The sequence below is a fragment of the Idiotropiscis lumnitzeri genome, chromosome 13, assembly GCF_059441095.1.
Source record: "Idiotropiscis lumnitzeri isolate Australia: NSW breed Sydney's pygmy pipehorse chromosome 13, RoL_Ilum_1.0, whole genome shotgun sequence".
NCBI lineage: Eukaryota > Metazoa > Chordata > Actinopteri > Syngnathiformes > Syngnathidae > Idiotropiscis > Idiotropiscis lumnitzeri.
Window position 1 is genome coordinate 11117673 of NC_142403.1, and position 27652 is coordinate 11145324.

Consider the following 27652-nt stretch of genomic DNA (forward strand, 5'->3'; position numbering starts at 1 on the left):
AGAGGCAAATGCTACATTAAACCGCCAGCTGCTCCCATGTTGTTATTTATTTATTTTTTTTTTTTTCATTTTTTTTTTTAACATGGGTGCAAATAATTTGTTTGGGACAATATTTATTAACACCGAATGGTAGATCAATAGTAATGTACAAATACATAAATTGATTTAGGACACTTGTATTACATTTGCGTTTTGGTTTCATGAAGAGTATTTCGTGCGAATATCTCAAAAATGCAATCTTCCCTTGACAGAAGTAAAAGCATGTCATTGCTTGAACCTTTCCAGCCAAGATGAAGTGGCACTGCCCGAATAGTGAAATGCAAACGCCGCCAAGTGGCTGTGAGCAGTATTGCATGATAAATGGAAGACGTCAGACAAATAAACTTTCACACTCACAATCAAACTTAAAGTAATCAAGTGACAGAAAAAATAAATACATATGTAAGTTGACAAATGGTGAAGCTATATGGCAAATAATTACATTTACTAAGCATCCTTGGGTCCCTTCCTTGAAGCACCACGTAAATTCCAAGTTAGCATTATTATAATTATTAGATTTGTTGATATGTAGCTAAAGTGCTTGGCAAAATTGTCACCCAAATAGATTGATGTTCGAGTTTCCTCTCAGGGTGGATATCTTTTATAAAATACTGGACAAAATACTCTCCCATTTACTGCATTCAAGTTTTCAAGTGACATCAATGTATCATTTTCATTCAAATAAAGTTTGAATTTGGGAAAAACAAGAACAAAACCTTTGAGGAGTCCTACAAGGAAGACATCGCCTTGAGCACAAATCCATCCATTCGTTTTCTGAAAAGTTATCAATTAGTAGATTGAATAAATATTTAATATACGAAAAAATTAGACATTTGTGATGAAAGTGATGGGGATGAAATTAAACATTTACAGATTTCGGTGACGTCTGTGTGAATGCTGAGTCAAGGAAAGATGCCTGCTGTTATTACAAACGACCACCAGAGGGAGACTTTGATCTTCAAATGAAAGAACGAAGAAGTCTCGAAGAAAATGAGGTAAAATTGTTTCGCAATACTTTTAAATGTTGAAAAATAATGTTGATTTGTATGTCACTTGGACAATATTGTCATTTGTGTCGATAAACAATTGCACGTGTATGACTTGGTATAAACACTGCGAAATTGATTATAACCCCTCGGCACTCGCCGGAGACCCCCAACGGAGAAAAAGTGGGCTGAGATGTGATTGTTCATTCATTTGAAGGAGGAGGAGGAGGAGGAGGAGGTGGGGTCCACCGGAACCAAACGGGGGGGCCCGTCCGGCCAGTACAAAAAGTGAGTCCCTGAAGGAACTTAAGCGTTCGCTCATCGTCCTCCGCCCCCAGCATGCTGCGTGACACCTCCGAAGCGTTTAAATGGACAACAAGTCAACGTTGACGAGGTTGTGTTGACTCGTCACAGTGTCTATCTCACTCGCCACCACAATGGACGCCAACTTCTCCGTCGTCGTCTTCATACTCGCCGTCCTGCTCGCCTCGGCCCCGCCGTCCTCGTCCAGTTTGGAGCCTTACGACCTCTTGTACGAGGACGCCGTGCGGGCGTTCCACAGCGGCGACTACAGCGGCGTGGTGCGCTCCATGGAGGAGGCGCTCAACAGCTACACCGGCGTGCGGCGCTCCAGAGTCCGGTGCCGGCAGAGGTGTCAAGACCAGCATCCGTTCACGGGCGCCGTCTCCGAACTGGACTTCTTCGGCGTGGTGCTGCGCAGAGCGGCGTGCATGGACGACTGCATCAAGAAAGACATAGGCGTGCAATCGAAGCATCAAGTCAGCGAGGATGTCGAGGAGGACTTCTACAGGCGGATGCCTTACAACTATCTGCAGCTGGCTTATCTCAAGGTAGGCGCTGATCTTGGTGGAGGTTGGAACGCACCATCGTTGTCCACTTTTCGGGGTTACTTTGTGTCTCTGTTCACTGCTCTTCAACATCATCATCGATTGCCGCCAGGCGACGTGCAAAGATGCAGGCAGGTGATTGGAGGAGAGTTAACAGCACCGGTGGTTTTCTCTGCTGGCCTAAAAACAACCACAGTCACTGAGCTCAACATTTACTAGATATATTTTAAACATAAGTTACTTTAATTGTGATTGTGTTGAGAGGTGGAATAAGTCAGGTCAGTCTTCACTGAAATGCACTTACCACCTAAAAACGTTAACTCATGCAAGGTGCGCTGGGTGCATGTACATGCACAATCTAAGGAGGTCCAGTACAAAAAATATATATAATTTTTTTTTCTGAGGAATTTCGTTGGGGGTTTGTAACAACTAAAATGGGTGAAGAACCCCCCCTCCCCACACACACACCCCTGTGCAGATTGTACCTAATGAAGTGTCCGATGAATGTACGCAGAGGAGGCTTGCGTCATCATTTTCTAAATCAAATCCAGACAGATCTCAAGGGTATCATTATTGGATTTACTTTATTTACTGATGGATAGCGAAGATAGTAAAAATCTTGCAGATGGTATGTTATCATCGTGTACTAATGAGGAGCTTTTTAATGAGTTGGTTGAACATTAAATGTTGCAAATTGGAGTCTCACAAAGTTTTTCAGCACAAGAACCGAAGCATGCTTCCCTAAAATACCACAACATAAAATTCCCTAATTTCCTCCACAACAACAAACATGATTAAAAAATCAGCCAAGTGATGATGTGCTAGCCTTGAAAAGTTTCAACTTTCAACTAACGTATACGGTTGGATACTTCTAATACTTTTCTATCACTCTTGTTGTTCCTCAACATTTTTTCTTGTCTGCTGCATTCTTTCCCTCTGTGTTTATCATCCCAGGCTGTTACATGAAAGTGCCAAAAGTGTGAATGAGCCGGTGTTTTTGTATGCAATGCTTCACCGCTAGTTGTGTCGTCACTTCACATTTGCCATACAGGTTATTTGTTCTGCATTCTTCACATTTCCTCAGCTCGATTTTATTTCCCCATGAGATCCATCCAAAGTATTTGGTTAGGATGTTGTTGAGCACGCCGAGTGGGAACAATCCAACACAAGGATGAAACAAGACGACTAAGCCACAAGTGTAATTTGAAATGCAGACTCGACGAGGCGGGATGTTCTGTCGCAATCATCAAGGCCAGCTGACTTTGACATCATTGAGTAGGAAGACTCATGTTGACTTTACAACCCTTTGTGTGTTTTCCCGCATGAAGTCCTGAAATATGCAACTGTCTTGTCACTTGCTAGCTAAAGCGTGTCAATGACTGTTAAATGGTGTCAATTAATTGTCTAGAAGCAATTATTGATTGAAAAAAGGCAGACAGCTGTATCGACGCAGAGTACTGTAATCCCCATCCGAAATTTTAACATTTTACCAGGTTGGAATAACTCCTGACCAGGTGCAACGAGAGCTCTGAGGAGATGCTTTAAGGTCACCGTGCATGACAGCACGTAGTGAGCCGACTGCAAATAACGCAAAATGGATGATGAACACTTAGCGAGTTGCAGTCGGACAGGTGTGCTGCAAAAATATTTGACGTTACTATTTTCCACGACTACTCGTGGGAAAAAATCAGTGAAGCGATTCAATTGCTATTCTATCAAGAAAATGTCGTCCAACGGCAATATTTAGTCATTGTTGGCGTCGCTTGTCATCCGCTTTTTGTTTCTTGCATCTAATAGTTTGCCAAGACGTGCTAAGCGCAGCCCTCAGACCTGCGGCCTCCACTTCCCACTTTGTCATCGACTTGGCGCCCCAATTTGATGCTGGCAGCCGTCGGCTGACAGAGCAGCTCCGCATGGCCGCTGATGACACGTAACTTCCATGCTCACATTTGGTGGGAAGTTGTTCGACCCGAGCTGTCTGGTTTGAACATTTCCTTTTGAATCACATCAGCAGACTAAACGGCTTCTTTCCTGATGTGCTCAACACGATGACATCATTTGTCAGCTTCCAAAACACTTTTGCGATATCAAAGACATGCAAGACGCCTTTGAAACGTTCCAAATCAGGAAGCAGCCGTCTATCGGCTTTGAGTTTGATTGATCTTCAATCAGGTGAGGAGAGGGAGAGCCCGACTTCTCCTTTTCTGTCAACGCGCATGCGGTGCCTTCATCTCGCATGGTCACCGTATATGTGATGTACGCTTTTAAGCTCACGTGTACTTGAGTGGCACTCCAAATCAATAACATTCTTTCATTCCGCCTTTCCACGTCTTGCGTCAGTACAACGAGGCCGTTCAAGAGACGTCCACAAGTCGCGGCTGTTCTCGTCGCCCAGTGCTGCCTTGCCAATCATTTAGTGCTGGCAAATATTTGAATTTCCTCTTGTGGTCTGATTGCTTTGCTTGGAAAAAGAGTGGCAGACTGTCGCACCGAATGGGTTTGAACTTTGTGGCCGCCGGGCCTCCGCGGAAGCGAGCCCACAATGATCAAAGCGCCCAAGCGGCCCCGCTCTTGACCTTAATCGAACACTGCTGTTGATTGTTCGTCGTTTCATTTGATCCAAATGGCGTCTGCTTAGTGGGGTGAGAAATGCAAATGTGCTACTTGAAGTTATGATATTCAGCATTTTGTTTTCAGGCCTTCTATCGAAACTGTGCTGTAATAAAAAATAAAAAAAAATTACCAAATAAATACATAAATAATTGAATAAATTATTTTTACACACTTTATTTTTTAGTTATTTATTTTTACTTATTTATTTATTTATTTATTTTTGGGTCTGGTGCATCCAAAGAGTTTTGTTTGTCAGTGAGTCTTCCGATTAAATTTGAACGCAACCTTTTAGGGATGCTCCTCAACATCGTTTTTATGCGAAGAGTGGTTGAGGTCCACACACGGAACATTTTCATGATCACATCTTCATTTCTTTTCTTCCGTGTCATTCGAGCTCCTAGTGGCACCGAATCTTACTTGTTCCATTTCATAAACGGGAAAATCTGAAGGACGCACACCTTGACCATGTAGCACTTAGTGTAAGTCAGCGTATTGAAACAAATCTCCGGTGAACGTTTCTGGTGTTGGGAATGGTCATGTGATTCATTCATGACTCTCTCAAGTTGACAGTTTTGTCTTGACTGCAGCACAGCAGGGATCTTAAAACTTGTCTCCAGTTTTTTCATCAGTCATGACAAATCGTGTGTACGCGTGTGTGTGAACGAATGATCATTGAACTGCAATCATCTCTCTCCAAGACATCGTTGTAAGTTGATCGACTAAACAGAATAGCCACAGTGTTCGGTAGACGTGATCACTTTGAGTTCGCCACATGAACTTGGACAGTAGCTCGGAATCTTACACAAATGTTTGAGTGGAAAAAAATGTTTTGGGGTTGAGAAGGAAGCACAGATGATGTTATTCTCATCTGTAGTTGGAAAAAAAAAAAACAATGTCAAGCAAGGTTGAGACGAGCAATGTTTCAAACAGAACAACTCGTGCCGTTTGTGTAAAGACTGATTGGTTTGTTGTCACTAAGGAGGATTGATGTGTTTGTGTTTGATGCATCCACTGAGTCGTGGAGGGGTTAAGCAACTGGGAACGGAAAAGACAAGGTGCCGGTATGAGACGAGATGAGATTACAGCAGAAGGCCTTTGTGCCCAGACAGCCAGACATTGTGGTACTTGGCCGTGCCAAAGGTCTCCTGCATGACTGGACTTGATCTGGTAGCACACGGTAGGAATGTGCGCACCCACTGCGGCGCAGTACACTGATATTGTTTATTCATTAATGAGGTAATGTGGACAAGTCTGCCTGTTGGCTTTGGTGAGTTTTATTGGAGTCAGCTTGGATTTGATTTCTTCTAAAGTGATGAAAACGTCCAGACATCCCACAATTGAGTGTGCAGAGCAGCTGGCCAAGCAGGTTTTACATTTACAGTCCCGTATATAAATATCCACGTGTGGGTGTGTCTATGTACACACAGATGTTTCTCGTGGGTGAGGTAATAATCGGTCCGACCAAAGCCTGCTGGGGGAAGACCTGCTTGTGTGTTTCCATAATAATAATAATAATAATAATATTCCCTTTATTAGTCCCACAATGGGGAAATTCGAGATTCGAACCCAGGCCTCCTGGGGAGACTGGGTCCTGAACGCGGCGCCTTAGACCACTCGGCCATCCTGGCATCTGATCCAGTTTAAATGACTTATTGGCATCTTTCCACAAGTAGACGTGGAAAGCGTTGCTACCTGTCTTATCTACTGAACTTCGCCTGTTCAAGTTTTACACTATAATAACCATTCACACAATGGAAAAAAAATGCCTCTCAGCTATGTAATAAACTAAACATGCCTGTTGGCAAACACCCCAGATCACCTCGCATGATGTATGCTCTGCACTTTGAACACGTGCACATTCCCTGTGTAACCCAGTAGAGAAAACGCCATTTTATTTTGAAAAAACATTATTTTGTTAAGAGAAAGTGTACATCTCTCGTCTACTTGATTTCCTGTTGCGAGTGTCATTCATCTGATTATGACTTTCTGATTCGTCAAAGTCAAGTTGTCCCGCCTTCTCGAGACGCTATCTCGAGATTAGCTGTGTATATCGTTCTTTTCCGCTTGGACGCCCAACTGAAAGGTTGCGTGACGATATCTAATGCTAATGTGCCGTTCGTGTGGATACCAGTGAGAACTGAGGGTCTGTGACAAATCGACCGTGTTCGTACTTGAACGTCGTCTTGGCTAGGTTTTTTGTCTTGGCATTAAACCAAGATCCGAAACTGAATGGATTCTCCTTTGATGGAGATGGCGAGCCTGAGCCCAGAACCACATCTGCGATAAAGGAACCACAGTCTTCACCAACTTCTTTGTGAACATCACGTGGTAACACACCTAATTACCACCACGACAAGACTTTTTTCCCCAAGACTACCGGAAAGAACATTGACTGACTTAAACAAAATATTACTGAGCTCAGTAGGACTTTGGGTTTATTATTTCTAATTTTTGGGATTTGTGATTTATTTTATGTATATGATGCCGGCTGTGAATTTGTAAATAATTGTTTTGTTTTCCATGTTAATACAGTTATTGTTGTTGCTCATTTCTGCCTCCAGCTATTTCATTCACACACCTATCAATTATCACTATTGTAGCCTTCGAGAATCTAGAGTCTGGTCCAATTTATTAAATATCAAACTAACACTATCTTTAAGTAATCGGGGGTTACAGTAAGTTTTGGCGAGCCAGCCAGGAGTATTTTCTCGTAATACATAAGCTCGAATATATTTCCAAATGGATATTATTGAACAGCAATCTGTTAAAATTCCAAACTCGGTGATTGTCATTGGAATAGCTGGAGATGAGCAATGTGATGAGGTGGTGGAATTCCTTAAACAATATGGGTCAATTGCAAGAGCCATAAAAGTAGATGATGTTAATTCCAAGTATTGCGGTAGCGTAATTGTGGAATACAACTCAGGAGCCGCTGTCGACTCTATTGATCCTTTGCCATTGATACATGTATCGGACAACGGGGTTAGCTCGAAGATACAGTCTCTTGCGAGTGTTTATACACAAAGTATTGGGAAAAACACAACGAAAGCATATCTTAGTGATATTCAAAACCCTGCCAAGATGAGTGGTAGAGACTATGCAGAAGTCCTGAAAGACATGATGTCAGAGATAAACGATTCAATTAGAGATCTTCCAGAACCATTCGAACAAAATTATTTACCTGACAATCCGCCTGTAACTCTGTCAGTAGAACCACAGCCCTCGGTAGTTGAGAGTAACATTGGAGGTGCACGGCAGACCGTTACTAACCGATCACTTTGCAAGCCAACAATTTCAGAACAAGATTTAAATCCCCCAGAAGTTCAACGTGTTGTAGTTGAACACATAGTAAAAAGAGATGACTTTTCAGGGCCACAATTCTCACAGAAGCTTAGAGCTTTTTCAGGAAAGGATCCTCGTCCTAATTATGAGCCAGATTATGATACTTGGCGCTCTAGTGTAGAACTAGTCATGACTGATCCCTCAGTGTCGCAACAGCAACAGACCCGGAAAATCATTGAGAGTCTTCTACCCCCTGCTGCTGATGTCATAAAGCACCTGAACCTCAACAGCTCACCTGCTGAATACCTCCAGTTGTTGGATTCAGCATTCGGAACAGTACAAGATGGAGGAGAACTATTCGCTAAGTTTCTTGACACATATCAAGATACGGGAGAGAAACCATCCTCATATTTGCAACGCCTACAAGGAGCTTTGACGCTCACTGTAAAACGGGGTGGTGCCGCTAGCGATGATTTTGAAAGACTGCTACTCACACAGTTTTGTCGAGGTTGTTGGGATAATTCCCTTTTAATAGACCTCCAGTTAAAACAAAAGAGAACAAATCCCCCAACGTTTGCTGACCTATTGTTCTTGTTGCGCACCGAAGAAGATCAACATGCTACCAAAACTATGCGAATGAGACAGCATCTGGGAAGTGCAAAGCAAAAGGTGACTTCTCATGTGCAAATAGCCGAACCCATCACTGAAAATGATAGCAACATTGCTACTCTGAATTCAATTACAAAAGAACTTTCAAGCCAAGTTGCAGAAATCCAGAGTCAGCTGGTGAAGCTAACTGCCAAAACACAGAAAAGAAAATCTCGAAATGCAAAGAATGTACCCGAACCGAAACAAGAGAAACTAAAACTGAAAGTGAATACAAAAGAACCCATTGGACAAACCAACAATACTCAAATGAAGGCACCTAAACCGTGGTATTGTTTCCAATGTGGTGAAGATGGCCACATAAAGCCAACCTGTGAAAATGAACCAAATGCCGCTTTAGTGGCAGAGAAGCGGAAAATTTTTAAAGAAAAACAAAGGAAGTGGGAAGCTGAAAACCCGTCAGCTACTACTGCACATTTAAACTAAGTATAGTCTCTGTTGAGGGGCAAATGGAGACTGTTGCCAGACAATCACGTCCCACGAAAGAAAAGCACAACGCTAACCTTAAACAGTCTTTGGCTAAGCAGCAAAAATGCAGCTTGCCAAAAGGCCTAGTTGGTTCAAAATGTACCGCTACCGTTAGCATTTCAGGTGTTAATGTTAACTGTCTTCTTGATTCTGGATCACAAGTGACCACAGTCACAGAGTCGTTTTTCAAACAGAACCTTCCAGAACAAACCCTTTATCCACTCTATGACCTTTTAGAGGTAGAGGGCGCTGCAGGACAGCCTGTACCTTATTTAGGTTACATAGAAATGACTGTTACCTTTCCAAAAGATATTTTAGGGACAGTGATTGATATACCAACGTTAGCTCTAGTTGTTCCGGATATACACCCAAATAGTCAGACACCATTGTTAGTTGGAATGAATGTTCTTGATGTTCTTTATGAGATTTATTTAGACGTCAAGACTATTGAGCACCTACCTGTTCCTTATGGGTTCAGAGCACTTCTGAAGACTCTTGAAATCAGACACATACAACACAAAGATGGCAACATTGGGTTTGTCACCCTGGCAGGAAAAACAACTGCTGTTGTCCCAGCTGGTCGCTGTGTCGTCCTGGAGGGATCTGCTAATGTTCACTGCACATCAGTTGATTCATGCGCTATAATTGAACATCCAACTCAATCTTCCCTACCAGGTGGCCTTTGTGTGAAGAGTTGTCTGATAACTCTTTCTTCCCGAGCTCCATACAAAGTTCCTGTTGTGATCACCAACGAGACAGACCAAGATGTGACCATTCCATCTACCTGCGTGATCGGAGAGCTTGGAGCGTTCCGTTGTGTTGTCTCGCAGCATAATGTCACAAATTCGACAGAGCCACCCATGAACAAAGAGGCGTCTCTGACTTTCAACTTTGGAGATTCCCCAATACCCCAGAATTGGAAGGAGAGAATAACCAAACAACTCTCTGATATTCCAGAGGTATTTGCTCACCATGACCTTGATTTTGGGTGTACTAGTAAAGTGAAACACTCCATCAAACTTCTTGATCCAACTCCCTTTAAGCATCGTGCACGCCCCATTCACCCCCAAGATCTGGAAGCAGTCCGTAAACACCTTCAAGAACTGCTTTCTGCCGGTGTGATAAGAGAGTCACAGTCACCCTACTCCTCTCCGATTGTCGTGGTGAGGAAGCGGAACAATGACGTCCGTCTATGTATAGACTTCCGCAAACTTAACTTGCAAACAGTTAAGGACTCATATGCTCTTCCAAACCTGGAGGAGACCTTCTCAGCGCTTTCGGGATCCAAATGGTTTACAGTCCTTGATCTCAAATCTGGTTATTACCAGATTGAAGTTGAAGAAGCAGACAAAGAGAAAACCGCATTTGTCACTCCACTTGGGTTCTGGGAATTTAACCGGATGCCCCAAGGTGTAACCAACGCACCAAGCACCTTTCAACGATTAATGGAACGTTGTGTTGGTGACATGAACTTGAAGGAAGTACTTGTATTTTTGGATGATTTAATCATCTTTTCAAGTACTCTTGAGGAACATGAACGACGTCTCATGCGAGTACTTCAACGTCTGAAAGAGTATGGACTGAAATTATCATCCGAAAAATGCAAATTTTGCCAAACAACAGTGCGTTACCTTGGTCATGTAATCTCAGAGAATGGTGTTGAAACAGATCCCGAGAAAATTCAGGCCTTAAAAACCTGGCCAAGACCCACAAACCTCAAAGAGTTGAGGTCCTTTTTAGGATCTTCTGGCTACTATAGACGTTTCATAAAGGGATACTCATCTATAGTGCGCCCACTTAATGACTTGACACGAGGATACCCACCATTCAGCAAAAAGTCCAAAGAAAAAGAATCTAATCATACCTATTATGATCCCAAACTGCCATTTGCCAGCCGATGGACACCTGACTGTCAAAGAGCTTTTGATTCCATCATTGAAAAGCTAACAACAACCCCGATCTTAGGTTTTGCAGACCCAAAGCTACCTTATTTGCTTCATACCGACGCCAGTACGACAGGTTTAGGAGCAGCACTCTATCAAGAGCAGGAAGGTCGGCTTCGGGCCATAGCATTTGCCAGTCGAGGGTTGTCCAGAAGTGAAGCACGCTATCCAGCTCATAAGTTAGAGTTTTTAGCGCTCAAGTGGTCAGTGACAGAAAAGTTTCACGATTATTTGTATGGTGGTAACTTTACTGTGGTGACGGATAGTAATCCACTCACATATATATTAACCTCTGCTAAATTAGATGCAACGGGATACAGATGGCTTGCTGCTTTGTCAAACTACAACTTTAAACTGCAGTATAGAGCAGGCAAACAGAATTGTGATGCTGATGGACTTTCCCGAAGTCCTCATGGAGATCTTGTCAATGATGCACAGTCAAGGAAAGAGCAAGAACGAGTGAGCCAGTTTGTTGAACGTCATTTAGCCGACAACGACATGTCAGAGCTTGTTGATACAGAAGTTATGCAAGCAATTTGTCAGAACCATCTCATTAAAGCCAAGAACCCCAATAACTACGGTGATGTCACACTTGTGGAGACATTTACCATCTCAGCAAGTGCAATCCCTGACGCCTACAGTTCCGAAGAATTACATGGTCTGCCAACACTTCCTGCTTTGTCCACCTCTGAAATTAAAGACCGACAAAGAGCTGACTCAACGATCAGTCAAGTGATTGCGCAGATCGAATTTGGTCAAACACCCCCTCCAACCTCCCGGAGGGAATTACCGGATCTTCCTCTCTTACTCAGAGAACTAAATAAATTGGAATTGCATGACGACGTGTTATACAGAAAACGACGAGATGGAGACCAAGTGACTTATCAACTTGTTCTTCCTGAAGAACTCAGATCATCTGCACTTCAGAGTTTACACAATGATATGGGCCACTTGGGTATTGACAGAACCCTTGATCTGATCAGAAGCCGATTCTATTGGCCTCGGATGGCAACAGATGTTGAGCACAAAATAAAAACATGTGATCGCTGTATCCGTAGAAAAAGTCCTCCTGAAAGAGCAGCTCCTTTGGTCAACATCACCACCATGCGACCGTTAGAGTTGGTTTGCATGGACTTCCTCAGTCTAGAGCCGGACAGCAGTAACACAAGTAACATTCTTGTGATGACAGATCATTTTACTAAATTTGCCCTTGCAGTGCCCACACCAAATCAAAAGTCCAAAACCGTCGCCAAGTGCTTGTGGGACCAGTTTATCGTTCACTATGGCATACCTGAACGTCTTCATAGTGATCAGGGTCCTGATTTTGAGGCAAAACTTATCAAAGAATTGTGTGAAATTTCTGGCATAAAGAAGATACGGACTACTCCATACCATCCACGGGGTAATCCTGTTGAAAGATTTAATCGAACGTTACTCAGTATGCTGGGAACTCTTGAAGACAAACAAAAGTCCCATTGGAAAGAGTATGTTATGCCCTTGGTGCACGCATACAATTGCACGCGCAATGATGTGACAGGATATAGTCCATATGAATTGATGTTTGGTAGGAAACCCAGATTGCCAGTCGATCTTGCATTTGGACTACCCTTGAACAAAGATCAGAAGATATCCCATTCACAATACATTCAAAGTCTCAAAACACGACTGGAAGAAAGTTACAAGATAGCTTCAAGAAATGCACAAAAAGTAGCAGATAAAAACAAGGCCAGATTTGATCGTAAAATCTCTGTCTCTGAACTTGAAATCGGGGACAGGGTTTTGGTGAGGAACGTGCGACTGCGTGGTAAGCATAAGCTTGCAGATAAATGGGAAACTGACATTCATGTTGTTGTGAAACGAGCAGGGAACTTACCGGTTTACACAGTCAAACCAGAGTCGAAGCAAGGTCCTTTACGAACCCTACACAGAGACCTTTTGCTTCCGTGCAGTTTTCTTCCTGTTGCCACAGCAGACCGACCTGAACCGACACCTGTTAGTCGTCCAAAAACCCGCCTAACGACTGCAACAGAAATTCCTGATGCTGATGAATCTGATCAACCTGACAACGATGTTATGATTCCATGGATTGATGATTCCCAATGCCAGGAGATTGCCAGATTTACCACTGTGCGTGACTATACGACAACCCCAGATGCAACAAAATCCTTGGATACAACACCAACATTGGACAGAAACTTTCCTGAAAACATTGGAACTGAGAACCTGGATAACGGAAATGGAGATGGGGATGAAACTTTGGAAAATGTTCCAGATGCTATCAACAGTGAAGTTGAAAGTGGAAAATCCCCTCTGACTCCTGACATACCTGAGGAATCCAAATCACCTGCAAGTACTCCTGAGGATTCAGTTGAGGAACAAACTATTGACTTATCCAAGAAACTGGACTATGATGATCCTGTGACCACTCAACCATTGAGGCGATCAGAGAGAGATAGAAGACCGCCAATGAGATTAGACTATCCTAATTTAGGGAATCCCCTAGTGACAGTTGTAAAGTCTTTATTTCACGGTTTAACTTCTGCTTTCACCGACTCCCTAAATAATCCAAATGAACAATATTTGCGAAACATGCATCGGGACATGCATGGTATTTTACAGGGGAGGGTGTAACCCAGTAGAGAAAACGCCATTTTATTTTGAAAAAACATTATTTTGTTAAGAGAAAGTGTACATCTCTCGTCTACTTGATTTCCTGTTGCGAGTGTCATTCATCTGATTATGACTTTCTGATTCGTCAAAGTCAAGTTGTCCCGCCTTCTCGAGACGCTATCTCGAGATTAGCTGTGTATATCGTTCTTTTCCGCTTGGACGCCCAACTGAAAGGTTGCGTGACGATATCTAATGCTAATGTGCCGTTCGTGTGGATACCAGTGAGAACTGAGGGTCTGTGACAAATCGACCGTGTTCGTACTTGAACGTCGTCTTGGCTAGGTTTTTTGTCTTGGCATTAAACCAAGATCCGAAACTGAATGGATTCTCCTTTGATGGAGATGGCGAGCCTGAGCCCAGAACCACATCTGCGATAAAGGAACCACAGTCTTCACCAACTTCTTTGTGAACATCACGTGGTAACACACCTAATTACCACCACGACAAGACTTTTTTCCCCAAGACTACCGGAAAGAACATTGACTGACTTAAACAAAATATTACTGAGCTCAGTAGGACTTTGGGTTTATTATTTCTAATTTTTGGGATTTGTGATTTATTTTATGTATATGATGCCGGCTGTGAATTTGTAAATAATTGTTTTGTTTTCCATGTTAATACAGTTATTGTTGTTGCTCATTTCTGCCTCCAGCTATTTCATTCACACACCTATCAATTATCACTATTGTAGCCTTCGAGAATCTAGAGTCTGGTCCAATTTATTAAATATCAAACTAACACTATCTTTAAGTAATCGGGGGTTACACCTGGGTTGATAGTTCCACTCTCTCTTGTGTTATCACAGCAGACATCTCCCCAGACAACAGCCATGTGTGACGCTGAAAATGATTTCTGATGTAAATTCCTGATTCATTTGCCCCGAGGTGACGGGCTCGCAGTTTCTGAGAGCAGCTTCTTTTGACCTTTTGACCTCACAGCTATTTCCTGAAAATTCAATGCAAGTTAGTTCTATGGCGTATTTATGTGGCCCCGTTTGTGCGTTCTTGACTGGGACAGGTGTTTCGCAGAGTGTCATGCATCCAAAAAAATGTAAAGCATGGAATGATGTCACATACAGAGTACATGTAGTATGTTGTGTTGTTCTGCAATCTCCTTCAACGATTAATTCACAATTCGCTTTTTGGAACTCTCAGATTTCCAACTGTGACAGACCTTTCCACTATTTGCCATCCGATTCCCACAGTGGGTCAACGGGTCATGTGAGGACAGACGAGACGGCCTGACCTGATCTGTGGCCACGACAGACCCTGCTGCGTCGCCACATCTGCTTCACATCTAATGACATTGCGCAAGCATGTTGGACACCATCAGCCACATTCTAACCGCAGTTGGCTTCAAAACACAACAATTTGGCTCCAAAATGGACCCATCCACTACTTGGGACAATTGGACCAGATTAGTGGTTTGTTTTTGCGCAAAACAACCCAAGAACGCAACGTGACTCAAATTGACCCATGGGTCCATTTTCTTTTTTTAGGCCAAATTGGGTTCTTTTGACGCCAACTGTTGTTAGCGTGCATTGACAAAATTTGTTGTCCTTAATGTTAATTTCACGTGCAGCTCATGCCATCTCCAGCCAATCAGGTCACCGCTTTTCAAAAATGCAAGCGAGCCTCAGCATTGCGTCACTTTCAGGGAGTTGCCATCAAAACACAGTAGCTTTTATTGGCTAAACTGCTTCTTCGTCATTTAAAATGATGAACAATTCTTCAAAACGATCCCATGAAAACACCAGAGAAAGCCAAAAGGAGCTACAACACGTGGCTTTCTTTCTAATGGCCTCTGGAGACGGTGGGATATATTACGCTATTAACCTTCCATCATCAAGCACCCGAGCCAAAGATTCATTGCTTGAATGTTCCAAAAAGTGCAGATGGAGTTTACTCCAGTATATCAAGGAAGAAAGTTCCGTAAGTCAGCTTTGCATCATCTGCTGGCTCGCCGTGTTCATTTTAACGACAAACTGAACAGACCAATGACTAAAGATGGAAAATCCCGGACAGCTTTTTGCTTCATGAGCTTTTTTTGAGGTCCAAATAAATTCATCCTGATGGCGTTTGCTAGAAGCGCACATCCAAGGAACACAATTTAACACGTCATGGCAAAGCATTTCCAAGTCATTTGATGAATCTTCGACCTTCAACCTCTTGGCCGCTCACCGAGTCTCCTTACCTGAACGATATTTTGAACGCAGGTTGACCAAATGTGACGATGTTGCAGCTGCAATCGTCACACGTGTCCGCCGCAAGAGACATGCTATGAAATTGTCACTCTCAATTACGCGAATTGAAAAGAGATTGTCATTACGTCCGAAGAATTCTGCACGAAATCGGAACCACATTTCGATCCTCATTCCAAATGTGCGTAATGTGATTTAATTCCTGCCATTTGTCATCTGCAAACAATGTCAGTTGCTGCAAAAGCCTTCAACATTTATGATCAATTCAACTTAGTTCGGAGTTGATGTGAGAGCACATCACATAAAGTCAACATTTTTGGAAAAAATAACCTCAGACGCGATACTTCAAGGTGACGTCTTAGCTCACATCGGTCCACTGAAGGGATGACGTCCGTCTTTCCACGGGAAAAATAAATAATCATTGCAAACGTTTTTTGCTATCATAATCACTTGAGTGGCGTGGCGAACGGGCGATCCAGATCAGTGTCAAGCTCAAAACTGCTTTCAATTTGATGGGAGCCATTTTGAATACGTTTTGGTTGGCTATTATGCATTTGTCGAAAAAACGATTGCAATCAGGATCATCGTCTGGCTTCTAAATCTCCAAATAAGCTTGAAAAATCTAAAATGGATGTTGGCGAGCGAGCCCAGCTCTGGGTGGCAAACAAAGAAATGACTCCAACCGGGTTTAACAAGCGAAGGACTATTTAGGAATTAAAATGACTACCTCAACCCTTGTTGGTCCCAAAAAGACAAACCATTTTTTTTTTAATCTCAATATAATGAATGACAAATGTTGTGAACCTTTTTGAGTTTTTCCTTCCCTGAGAGCCAATCACATCTGTCAACATTCAGTAGCTGAAGTTATTTATTTTTCTCAAGCTGCTGCGCCACCCTTGAAGACATCCCACGAGAGGCGCACCTCTTTGAAAAGTGCTGAGCCAGCAGAGTCAACATTTGTGCACCCCCATTTTCCAAATATAGCTGCTGTTGAAAACTTGACTGGCAAAGCAGCTTTTCTTCAATGAACTCAACTCATTTCCTCCAGCTTCAGTTGAACATTTTCCATGTCCGAACTGGGTTGCTCATGAATATTTCCTTTCGTGTTTCTTGACTTGGGAAACCCAATCTGAAGATTTTTTTTTTCCTGTGCTTTTAATAGTCTAAAAAAAGTAGTAGACGGTAGTTAATTTTCGGTGTGAATGAGATCTTGCATGCCTGGAGCACGTTTTTTTTTCTATTTGGGGGCACAACTTAAATAAATCATAAATCGCAATTCCCGTTCCATAAACACAACCACGTGCGATCAAGACTCAAATGCGCTGGGCAGCGATTTTGAAGACGACCAACATGTGTTGCAAATTACAAAGCGACTACACCTACTTATTAACGGAACGCCTTGCAAAGGGCTCACTCACCTTGTGGGCTGGTTACCTAGCAACATAGACACAAACAACCGGGATGAAGCGCTGTACGCTTTACACAATCTCCTCATTTGTAACAAATGTTGTCATGGCTTGCGAGGGGATCGACATCTTGCCAATTGCGGTAACGTTAGATGCACAAAGGACTGCGAGACTGTCTCAATTTGAGACTCGAGACGCACATCATGTCGATAATATTTGGGCAGGCGTTAAACAAGTCCCTTTTAAATCTGTGGCAACATTATTTATTGGAATTCTTTAAAATGGCATTTTATGACTTTGTCACATGATCTTGACCATTTTTTAATGTCATGTCACGTTCAGACGATCTCTCACGTTCATTTCGGGAGTTATTGAGCGGGGTTGTTCAAACAGTTTTTGCAAGACTATATGATTAAGTTTCACATTGTAATTTTGTCTTTGGGAACTTCATCCTGACTTTTTTCATGTCGTTGAACTCTCATGCGGGTCTTCACTCATCGCAGCCGAGAATAACGTGTTGCCTGATGCCGTGTGGTTTTCTGTGACGGCTTTCATGTTTTCCACGGGCTGCTTACTCCTGCGTGTGGGTTCAGCACGAGACATTTGTGTTTTAGTCCACTGTGAGTTGAAGACCTCAGCTCAGACGGACGTGTGAGGCGAGAGGAATGACCAAGAGGGACGTCGGCTTTGTGTCATTTAATGCGTGGATGATTTCATTCCAGTTTGTAGCGCGACGGGAGAAATGAAAGTCCAAGTTGACCTGATGCACTTTGCACCGCCGTCTGCAATCATCTTGAGTCCGTTTCTGTCCAGCGTTTGTATTCCACAACTCTTAATCTCATCAGATCACCATGCTTTAGATGTTTCTAAGCCGATTCTTTTTAATTGACCAACTTTTAGGGTAACTGAATCGCATCCAAGCTTGTCAGGTGATATATATATATATATATATATATATAGTATTTTATTTTTTTTGCAGCCGCTTTCCAGCTAATACGTTCTAAACATCGTGCAAAGTGCGCGTTGTAGATGACAACATTGCTTGGCATGGGAGACCGGCAACATCCACCCCCCCAAAAAGTGAAACGTTCTGACTGCAGTTTGTGGCGAGGCAACTCATGAAGTAGAAGAAGACAAAAGTTGCAACTTGAAGCTGTGCGGCTGGTCGCTGCCCGATATAGAAACATAGGGTGGCTTTTCCTCTCGGTGGCTGAGTGGGAGGCCGAAGGGAAGATGTGAGAGCTTGAGGAAGTTTGATTGCATCCCATAGTCTGAATCCAGGATGACGATGTGGTAAGAAAGGAAGTCGGTCTCACTATCGGCCACCTGCTTTTAATGGAGGTGCTCGTCATTCTTTAACGGAGCGCTTCGCTTTGTTTTCATTGGTCTGGTGGTGTTTTTCCTCACCAGATTGTTGGGGATTTCCTCTCATACCCTGGAGACTTCCTGTTATCTAAGCGGTGACTCAGTCAGTGAAAAGCTTTCTTCTTTTTTTCCCCCCTCCTCTGATGACAACTTTTGATTGATTTCCACCAACAATCTTATCTAACTTTGTTTTTTGTGTCTGTCTCCCTTCTGAGCTGCGATGGTCTCCTGTAACTTTAGCAGCTGTGGGATGCTTCTAGTTCTGTTGTCTTTTGAAATAATGGCAGCCAAAAAGATGATTGTTTTCTGATAAAGACATGTCTGCTTCGCAAGAAAGTAGAGAGTGATCTTTTTTTGAAGTGTGAGGCCATCGTGGTCACCAGTCGGGCCACCGTGCCGGCCTGAATGGACACCAAGTAACTGGAAATGCAATGGCTGTCCGCTCTGATTTCAATCCATAATTACATTGAAACACTTCATCAGCAAACTTTCTTCATCATGCGACCTTGGAATATGTTGAAATGTGAACCCAGTGCTCTGTCCTTTGGAACTTGTTCCTGTTCCTGTATTTGGTGTGAACATGCTGTGAATTTGCTCAGATAGAAATGTGAGCAAATACTAAACATAATTATTCATTTTTGGATGTCCTTTGTGGAATATGGCAACTAATAGAACAGTGAAAAATAAATGTTGCTGTTGCTATTCCAGTTGTTTTGACCTGACCTACTTCAAATGGGCCCCTTGTGATACGCAATCAATCTGTGACTAGTTTTCGTTGACAAATAAAAGAGCAAACACCCCTTTGGTACTTCAGCTCCTCTTTTGGGATTAATGACACAGTTTGCTCAGTTAACGTCACACACATAAGACTTCTCCAAAGAGTAATGAACATGAGTCCATTTTGTGAGTGTAATGGAGTACAGTCGTGCCCGAGGGGCTCTTGTCAAACAGCTGGTTGGTTGAACTTTGGCCTAGCTGGCCCAGACTTGTTAACCAACATTTGCCATTCTTCTCCCTAGAAAGAGTCTTGTTAGTCATTTTCCTTGATTAAAAACACAGCTTGGATGTGAAATCATGATGGTCATTCACAAATACTTCCGAGTTTTTCTAAGCAAATGTTGACGTTTGTCCGTTGCACAAAAGTTTCAGTGACAACGTGGACTTAATTGCTGTTGGCAAGACTCTGGTTTTCAATTTCGAGATATTTCGTTTTCTCCATTTCTCCTCACCGTGTTCTTTTTTTTTTTTCATATCGTTTGGATTTCAAGGCTAACGATTGCTGACACGACACTTCCTCAGCTTCGCATTCTTCACTTGATTCTGTCCGCAGCGTCCGAGTTGTCTGGTGTCTCAAATTGACATTTATGTAATGTTTCATCGTTAGAATGTCCCACCACACAACCGCTGCTCTTAAAGCCGTAGCCACTTTGATGTTCCAATTCGATACGGTACTGAAGTCGTACGAGACATATGGTTAGATCAGGGGTGGGCAAACTTTTTGATTGGCGGGCCACAATGGGTTCTAATATTTGACAGAGGGGCCGGACCAGGAGCAGATGGATGGAGTTTTTTGGTAACCTCACCTCATCGGAGAAAAAAACCCATTTAATTTTAAATGGAAGTAATGTTGTTGGCAATAATGAATCTCTTTGCTCAATTGTATGGTCTTGACATAGTAGAAATTAACTGCTCTTCCAATTAAAAAGCATCTTAGAGCAATTAGAATCAAGTCAGTCCCATAAAGTGAAAACGGGGAATTAGTTCCAGCTGATTGTATCTTTCCATGCTCAACTACTTCCTCACAGTAGTCCATTTTTTTTTGTAGTTCTCAGAGCCTCTGCAGTAGCAATGTTTTGTGGCAGCTGGCATTCCTTCCTGCCAAAGTCACAAGCTTGACATGAAGTGGAGTTAAATGTCAGGACTGCCAGACTGAATGTTCAGGATTCTTGGAAGTGCAGATACACAGACCACATAGCGTAGCTTGCGTTGTGTTATTTGGCTGTCAAGAAGCAGGACAGCGGCGCAAAGTGGCGCAATACTGCTGTGGTTTGTGAACAATCGAGAGCCAAGATTTTAAAGCATCGACACATTATTTCTCCTTCTCAGGCGCAGAGAGTCTCTTGAGATAATGGGAAGCACATGCTGACACACGTTCATGCATGTGTACAATGATGTAAAAAACAAAGGAAAAATAAACAATGCCTAAGGTGCAGGTATGTGCACAGTGGCAGGGAATCCCATGCAGGTGGGACACGACATGACACGAAAAGAGACGAGACAAGAGCAAGCAATATGTGAGCACGTGTCCTCTGACCCACACACATTATTTCCGGCTTTTCTACAGCTCAAGTTGATCTCACACTGACTCCCGTGTAACCTCAACAACAGAACACGGCACGTGTTTTTGTTTCTCAAGCACCTCTTAAGAGACAGACGGGACGGTGCTGACATTTTGAACGTATCGTCGAATGTGCGCTGACTTTATTGCTTGTGGCGCTGAAGAAACTCATGCCAGGTGGCTCATTTCTGCCATGCCGACTGAGGAAAGCTGATGGATATCTCCGTCTCGCTACATTTTTCAAGGTTGGCCGGTTGGAAGGCATGACACTCGAGTCAGTCTTTTACTGGGAAAGCTGAAACATTGATTCCACATGGAGTCGGCTGCAAGTAATGCCTTTGAGTTTGAAAGCGTGTCGCAATGAATCATGTGCAGTTGTGTAGCCGGAGGTTTTCAGCTATGCTTGGGATTTTAATAGTCCTTCTTTACTCAATTTAATGGCTCACTAAGAATTAACTAACAATAACAAAACATTGAGAGAAGAAAAAATGGGCAACAAGAGGAACCCTTCAAGCTTACCTCAAGAGTCATTCATAACACTTTTTTGTGAGAAAAATTAATAATGTCATTTTATGCTTATTGACTTTAGGGCACAACTCATATTTTACCGGGTCGACCTCCGCCCTCCGCCCCCGACTTGGGCACCCTTCCGGTCTTACACTTTCGTCCTTATTCATTAAAATGTTCGCCATCTGTCCTCGTCCTATTAAAGCGCTTCTGTCCTTGCATTTCACCCTTGGATTTCCAAAACTATGATCAAATAACTTCACTTAAAATGTCAGCGTGTGATGTGTGCAATGTTGAGTATGCAGCCTGACGGCAGCAAGCGCCTCTCATGGGTGACCAGGCACGACTGACTGCGGAAGGAGATCGAATCTGAACCATGTTAGTGTCAATGATGCCAACATTGGAAGGAGAAGGTCTTGGCTCTGGTCCCGTCTTTGCGTATGCCGCCGTTCTCGGAAGAAATCCAAATCTGGAATTAGGCTTTGTGGTTTGTAAGTGCTCAATTTCTCTAAATAGTCAAATCAGTGAGACATTCTGTTCTTAATACGACGTGCAGGATAAACCTGACGGACATTCAAAGAATCAGCTGGGGCCGGTTGGCTTCTGTTAGTATTTGGCAAACAGTTTTGGGCCTCCACTTGTGACAAAGAACAACAGTGGGCGAGAGTGAAGTGGAGCCATATTGTCGAAGACGTATGAAGCATATGCTATACTGCCCTGCTAGGTCTGAATAACTTCAAGGGAGGATTTACTGTCTGGTCTTTCATGAAACACTTCACGTGTTATGATTTTTCCAAAGTCGCAGCATATGTCATAACAGTTCATACAGGATCAAACACTTCAACTAAGCCGGTATGATCAGTCTGATCTAACACGGACAATATTGTTAGCAAATCTGAGAGATGTCTTTGGAATGCGAGGTATGCTGGATGCTGAGAAGTCTCACGAAAGGCTAACCAGTCTGACGACTACCATCACCTCCCTCTCTCTCTCTCTCTCTCTCTCTCTCTCTCTCTAGATAGATAGATAGATAGATAGATAGATAGATAGATAGATGGATATAAACCCACAGCACAGTGCATGACCATACGGTCAGACTTGCCACATCACTTGGTGGGCTGCCCAAGTGTGTGTATTTGTGTGCGTGTGACCTGAATTCCTGTTGGCATGCTGTGTGTCAAGGATGCTACGTCTGTGTAATGCGACAGCAGCAACATGAGCTATGTTCATCAAAAGTCCAGACCCCCCCCCTCATTGAGACTAAAACCATCTTTACCTGTTGGCCCGTCAATAAGATTGTGATTTTGTCTTTTTAAGTACTCTTGTGTGTTTTGCTTTTTTTTATGATCTCAAACATTTGTTTGAAGGATCTATCAAATGTTGGGGTTTTTTCACATTATTTGCATCCTATTTGGAGGCATTTGCTTTATGGGTGTTGGCAGAGCACAACTTCCAGTTGTGTTTGGGACACGATCGATCCAAATAAATAAATGTGTTTGCGTTGTTTTACCCTCTCGCTAGCTCGAGCAATCCTTTAAATGTTGCGCCATAAAAGTCCTGGAAGAGACATAAAAATATGAGTTCATGTGGTCTTTTATGTGTCACAATGTAAAGTATGATGAAGCAATTTGTTAACGCAGACTCACGACTTGTAGACTTTTAAAATCGATTTCCCACTTGTGTCACTCATAAAAATCTTTGCGGCGCGCAGCTCGCCACACACCTGCGTGTAAGTTTCTATCCAAAATTATCCCCGCTCCCTCGCATGGCAACCACAAAACATTTCACTTTAATGCCGCACACTGCAACTCCCATTAAGTCGAAATGCTGCCATGTGATGTGTCAATGTCCACCACGACGAGTGATTCTCCAACAGCGTCCCAAACAGAGAAAATGCCTGGCAGAGGAAACTTCCAAATAAAATCATGACACAAGTATTTTACTGTTTAACTACACTTACGATAATCCATTTTTTTAATTTATTTATTTATTTATTTTATTGTCACATCCAAACATGCTGTTGCCAAAAACACCTCTTAGTGGTTGAACATGACGTGCTCTCATTTCTCAGTATCCACAGTCACAAATCCAGCCTTGCAAGCAAAGACATTAAACTCTGCCTAGTTTCTACCAAGATTAGTCCAACATTCTTTTCTGACTTAATTGCACAATGTTTTATTTAAAGTTAAGTAAGTGAATGTGGGGGTCAATCTTAAAATAACAATGGCTTGACTGTGAAATTACAAGGAAATAAGAAAAATGATCTCATTTACTGTTGGACTAAGCTGATGATCCCTGGCAGTCTGAGGAACAAATTCAAAAGTAATGAAAAATAAGCAACATCCTCATTGTAATTGAGGCTTTGGGGGATTCCAATAAGACAAGAAACTTAACAAATACCGCATCATCTGAGCTTTTTGTTTGAGCATGGTAGCTTTAAATGTATGACGTCAACTATCACAGTGAGCCACGTTCGGTCTTTGGGCTCATTTTCGTATACAGCGCATGTCGTGATTGTATGAGGATTTTAGAGGCCGCGGCGGACTGAGGGCATTTTCTTTTACATGCCTGGGGGCACCTGCAAATTATGTGATTGGAATCTAGACTATAGTCTCTAGACCATGTTGGAGCAAGTCTAAGTTGTGGCGCAACGCAATTTTGGTGAATTTGATCAAGATGCTGATCAGCGTGGTGGATGTCGTCGGATTTCATCCGGAAGTAGGAGAAGAACATGCATTGAACCCTCCAAATATTTTTGGTAATCAGTTAAATGAAAACATTCTTATTCTTATCATTATCTTTAATATATTTTTAAAGGCCCCACTGAGGGGTTGGAAGGTGGTCTCCAAATGCTCATTTCACAGCCGCTAAATTTACATCATCTGCAAGTGGAAATTTTCTTGGGGAATTTGCGAGGGAACCCGAGCTCTAATTTTAATAGCTGTACCGTAAACTAACTGCACCTGATTTAAAGTCGCAGGACCAGCCAAACCATGAAAAAAAAGTCTAACTAGAACAAACTCCATTTTGCGACTCTCTCGGGTACGTTTCGGGTGAGGGGGGGCGCAGCGGCTGAGAATTGAGACAGAATGAATGCTGGCATTGTCTGAACAGTCATGAACAGACTCACTCACATATTTGCAGTGTGTCCTTTGTGTTCCTTGTTGTGTGCATTTGTCTACTTAAGATTTAGCATTTGCACGCCATCGTGCTGTGTGGCTTGCGAAGAGGCTTCGTCAGTCCACACTCGTGAGACCTTTGACCTTGGAGCTCCGTCCTTGTAAATGTTGCCTTTTAAGTGAGACTCCTTTGAGATGGGAAATGCCTTTATCTGGTATTTTTAGAGAAATGCCTTACTTTCCTGTTGTTGGTAAATTTGTCCTTGCATTCTGAAAACACTTTTATATAGTTTTTTTCCTCCGACAAAACCGTCCACTGATATTTACTTTGAGCAAAGGCTGGAAACGTGAATTCGCCAAAATGTCAAACTTTTCTTTACATTGAACTCACTCGATGTTCCTGCTTGCAAATATTTGTGAATTTGCATGTGTGGGCTCCAGTTGCACTTTTGTATAGACTTTTTGACAAACACATTCATCCAAGGCCATGTGAGAAAGACAAAACACAACTGTGTGCCACAATGTTTTCATTTCATTTCCAGTCCGAGAACAGACACGTTGACGTGAAAGGAAACAGTTGTGGATGAGCAAATAGTCGCGTCCAAGTAAGACGTCAGGCTAACCGATCCTGTTTTTAGATCTCGGGAGAAAAGAGTGTGTGTTACTGTTTTCTAGGAGAGAATGTGAGAGTGTTAGAGGGGGCTGAAAGACATGATGGTCCATTTTCCAGCCTGCCTGCGTGACTTTAAACATTCCCACAGCTTTTTGAGCTTTGCAACACAAAGCTGCCCTTTTAGGCCCTCAACCTGCTCAGGAAGCGCAATCAGACATGCTAAAGACTCGCCTGCTTGACGAGGGCTACAGTAGCCAATGTGGTGTCAGTTTGCTTTTTGGGGGGGGGGGGTAACATTTTCTACAGAGTGTGAACTCCGTCGCTGCTTAAGTGAGCTGCGACTGGAGATGGAAAGGAAGCGGATATTTCCCCTTCCACCAAATGATGTCAGCTGCAAGGCAGACACGGCTACAAATGTTGAAACAATCAATGGATGCGGAATGGCTCAGAACGGTTGTGAGCGAATATCCGGGATCACCTTCAAGTAAATTACGCGGACAAAAGTATTGACACACCTTTCTCACAGCTTGCACTGATTTTGCAAAGTTCGGCGCCTGTGCGATTTTTTTGCTACGTTCATCCTGAAGAACATTTGTCAAAGGTGGTGTCGTGTGGTTGAGGTCAGGGTTCTCAAGTTCTTCCACATCGTTTGTACTCGAGAGCAGAAACTCACACTCTCCTAAAAATACAATCATGCAATTGAACCCAAAAAATGTTTTGAAAAAAATTTTCAACTCTCCAGTCACTAAATGAATCACGTCGAGTTGCACGTCAATTTGTTTCTTTTTTGTTGTCGTATTGTTATCTCAGGTAGTCCTCGTGTCGACTGTCGAGAACGAGTTGAGAGTGAATCATCACTTCATCCATCATCATTTCATACAGACTGACTCATGTGGGAGTCGCTCGAACTCAGATGGATTATGAGCACAGATTGTTCATTTGTGTTTCGCGAATGCTAAAGCGCGACTGGCTCAATCTGAATTCATTCATAATGTCACTTTTCTTTAGTGTAAAAGTTAATCGACCAAGAAGATAAATCTCGATAAATGATTTCTTTTTCCCGTTACGAAAGCCTCGCGTGGCATACTTGTCAACTTCTTCGCTTGAACCGCTTGCATCCTGTCTGTCGGCCAGAGATTCAAAGAAAGGATAAACGATTGAATTGAGCGACGGAAGATGCGTGGGCTCGTCGTGTCTCGTGTGTCTAATGAAAGAGGCTTTCTAGTGGCGACAGCGGTGAGGCCTTTTGCAGAAATTCCTTGGGCATGACCTTATAGGAGGAACGCTGCGGTGCAGGGTGGGGACAAGACGCACAGAAAGAGGCCACTGTGCCGAGCTGCCAGCGCTAATGGACAGAGGAGACCAAAGGGAGGACACCACACGTGGGCAGTCAGCTTTCGCCCATGACATCACCAACACCACACACACACGCACACACACACACCCACCACCCTCATATGAATATTCAGTAACCTGCTTCCTCACGTGCATGGAAGACATAAGTTACTATATCCTATGTTCAGGTTTTTTGTGGTCAAGGAAATATAAATGAAGCCTTTCATTGACGTGTTTGGACCGAGATTAGAGGAGATTTATCCAGAACTTGCACGAATGATATGTGAGATATGATATGGGCGGCACGGTGGCCGAATGGTTAGCACGATGGCCTCACAGTGAGAGACAGCATCGGGCGTGGCTCCGGCCATCCTGTGTGGAGTTTGCATGTTCTCCCCGTGCCTGTGTGGGTTTCCTCCGGGTACTCCGGTTTCCTCCCACATTCTAAAAAAACATGCATGGCAAGCCGATTACAGGGACAACGGATGCAAATTAGCCATTGGCTATAATCTGGCATATTTACAGGAAACTGTTTGATTAATATGCACTGTCCCTGTATACTTTCAAAAATAAAAAACAAATACAAATACAAAATGTTAATAGAGAAAGCATGCGGTAAAGCAGTTTTGTGTCCGTCAAGGCTGTTTCGGTAATAAATTGAAAAAACTTGATGGAGAGGTTGATTCATTTCTGACACATGAAGGTGTGTTGGCAAAATTGTATTATCTCGACAGAAGCTGTTATAATTTCAGGTGCAGTGGTTTGAACAAAAAATCTGCCAGAAGAAATTTTCCATTCTTTTCCATGAATCGCCCAAAGTGCTCATGTGCATCGGAAATGGAAGACAGAGACGTATTCAGCAGCCGTTTCGACAAATGTTCCTTTAGTGTGACCTTTGTGCCACATCGCACGGCTTCCAAGTTTTGGTGCCAAGCATAGCTGCTACTGTGCTGTCATGTAGTATGTTAAACGGAGCACGTGAAAGTGGAACTCTTTTTTTTTTTTTTTTTATGTCAAACCTCGCTTCGTGTTTTATAACCAGATTTCGGTCCACTTGGCAAAGTTGGACCTGAGCGGTGAAACCAGACAAAGCCTCCATTGTAAAGTGTTAGGTTGAGTTTCACAAACGTAGGTGCATGAAATAATTCAAGTCGTTTAAATGGAAATACTTTGCTTTGAGAAATAGCAATGGCAGTGAAACGTTAGCCCAATAAAGTAGGCTGAAATTATTAGACCTCAGAGAAAAGAAAATAA

General features: G+C 42.8%; 1 protein-coding gene across 1 annotated transcript in view; it reads left to right on the forward strand.

Annotated features, from left to right (window-relative positions):
* The first annotated feature begins 1267 nt into the window (after positions 1-1267).
* p3h2 (prolyl 3-hydroxylase 2) overlaps positions 1268-27652 on the forward strand; it is a 44625-nt gene continuing 18240 nt past the window's right edge. Inside the window, exon 1 of the mRNA XM_088312311.1 lies at positions 1268-1876. Coding sequence (XP_088168437.1) covers positions 1463-1876 — 414 coding nt within the window. The 5' untranslated portion in view covers positions 1268-1462. The remainder of the gene's footprint in view (positions 1877-27652) is intronic.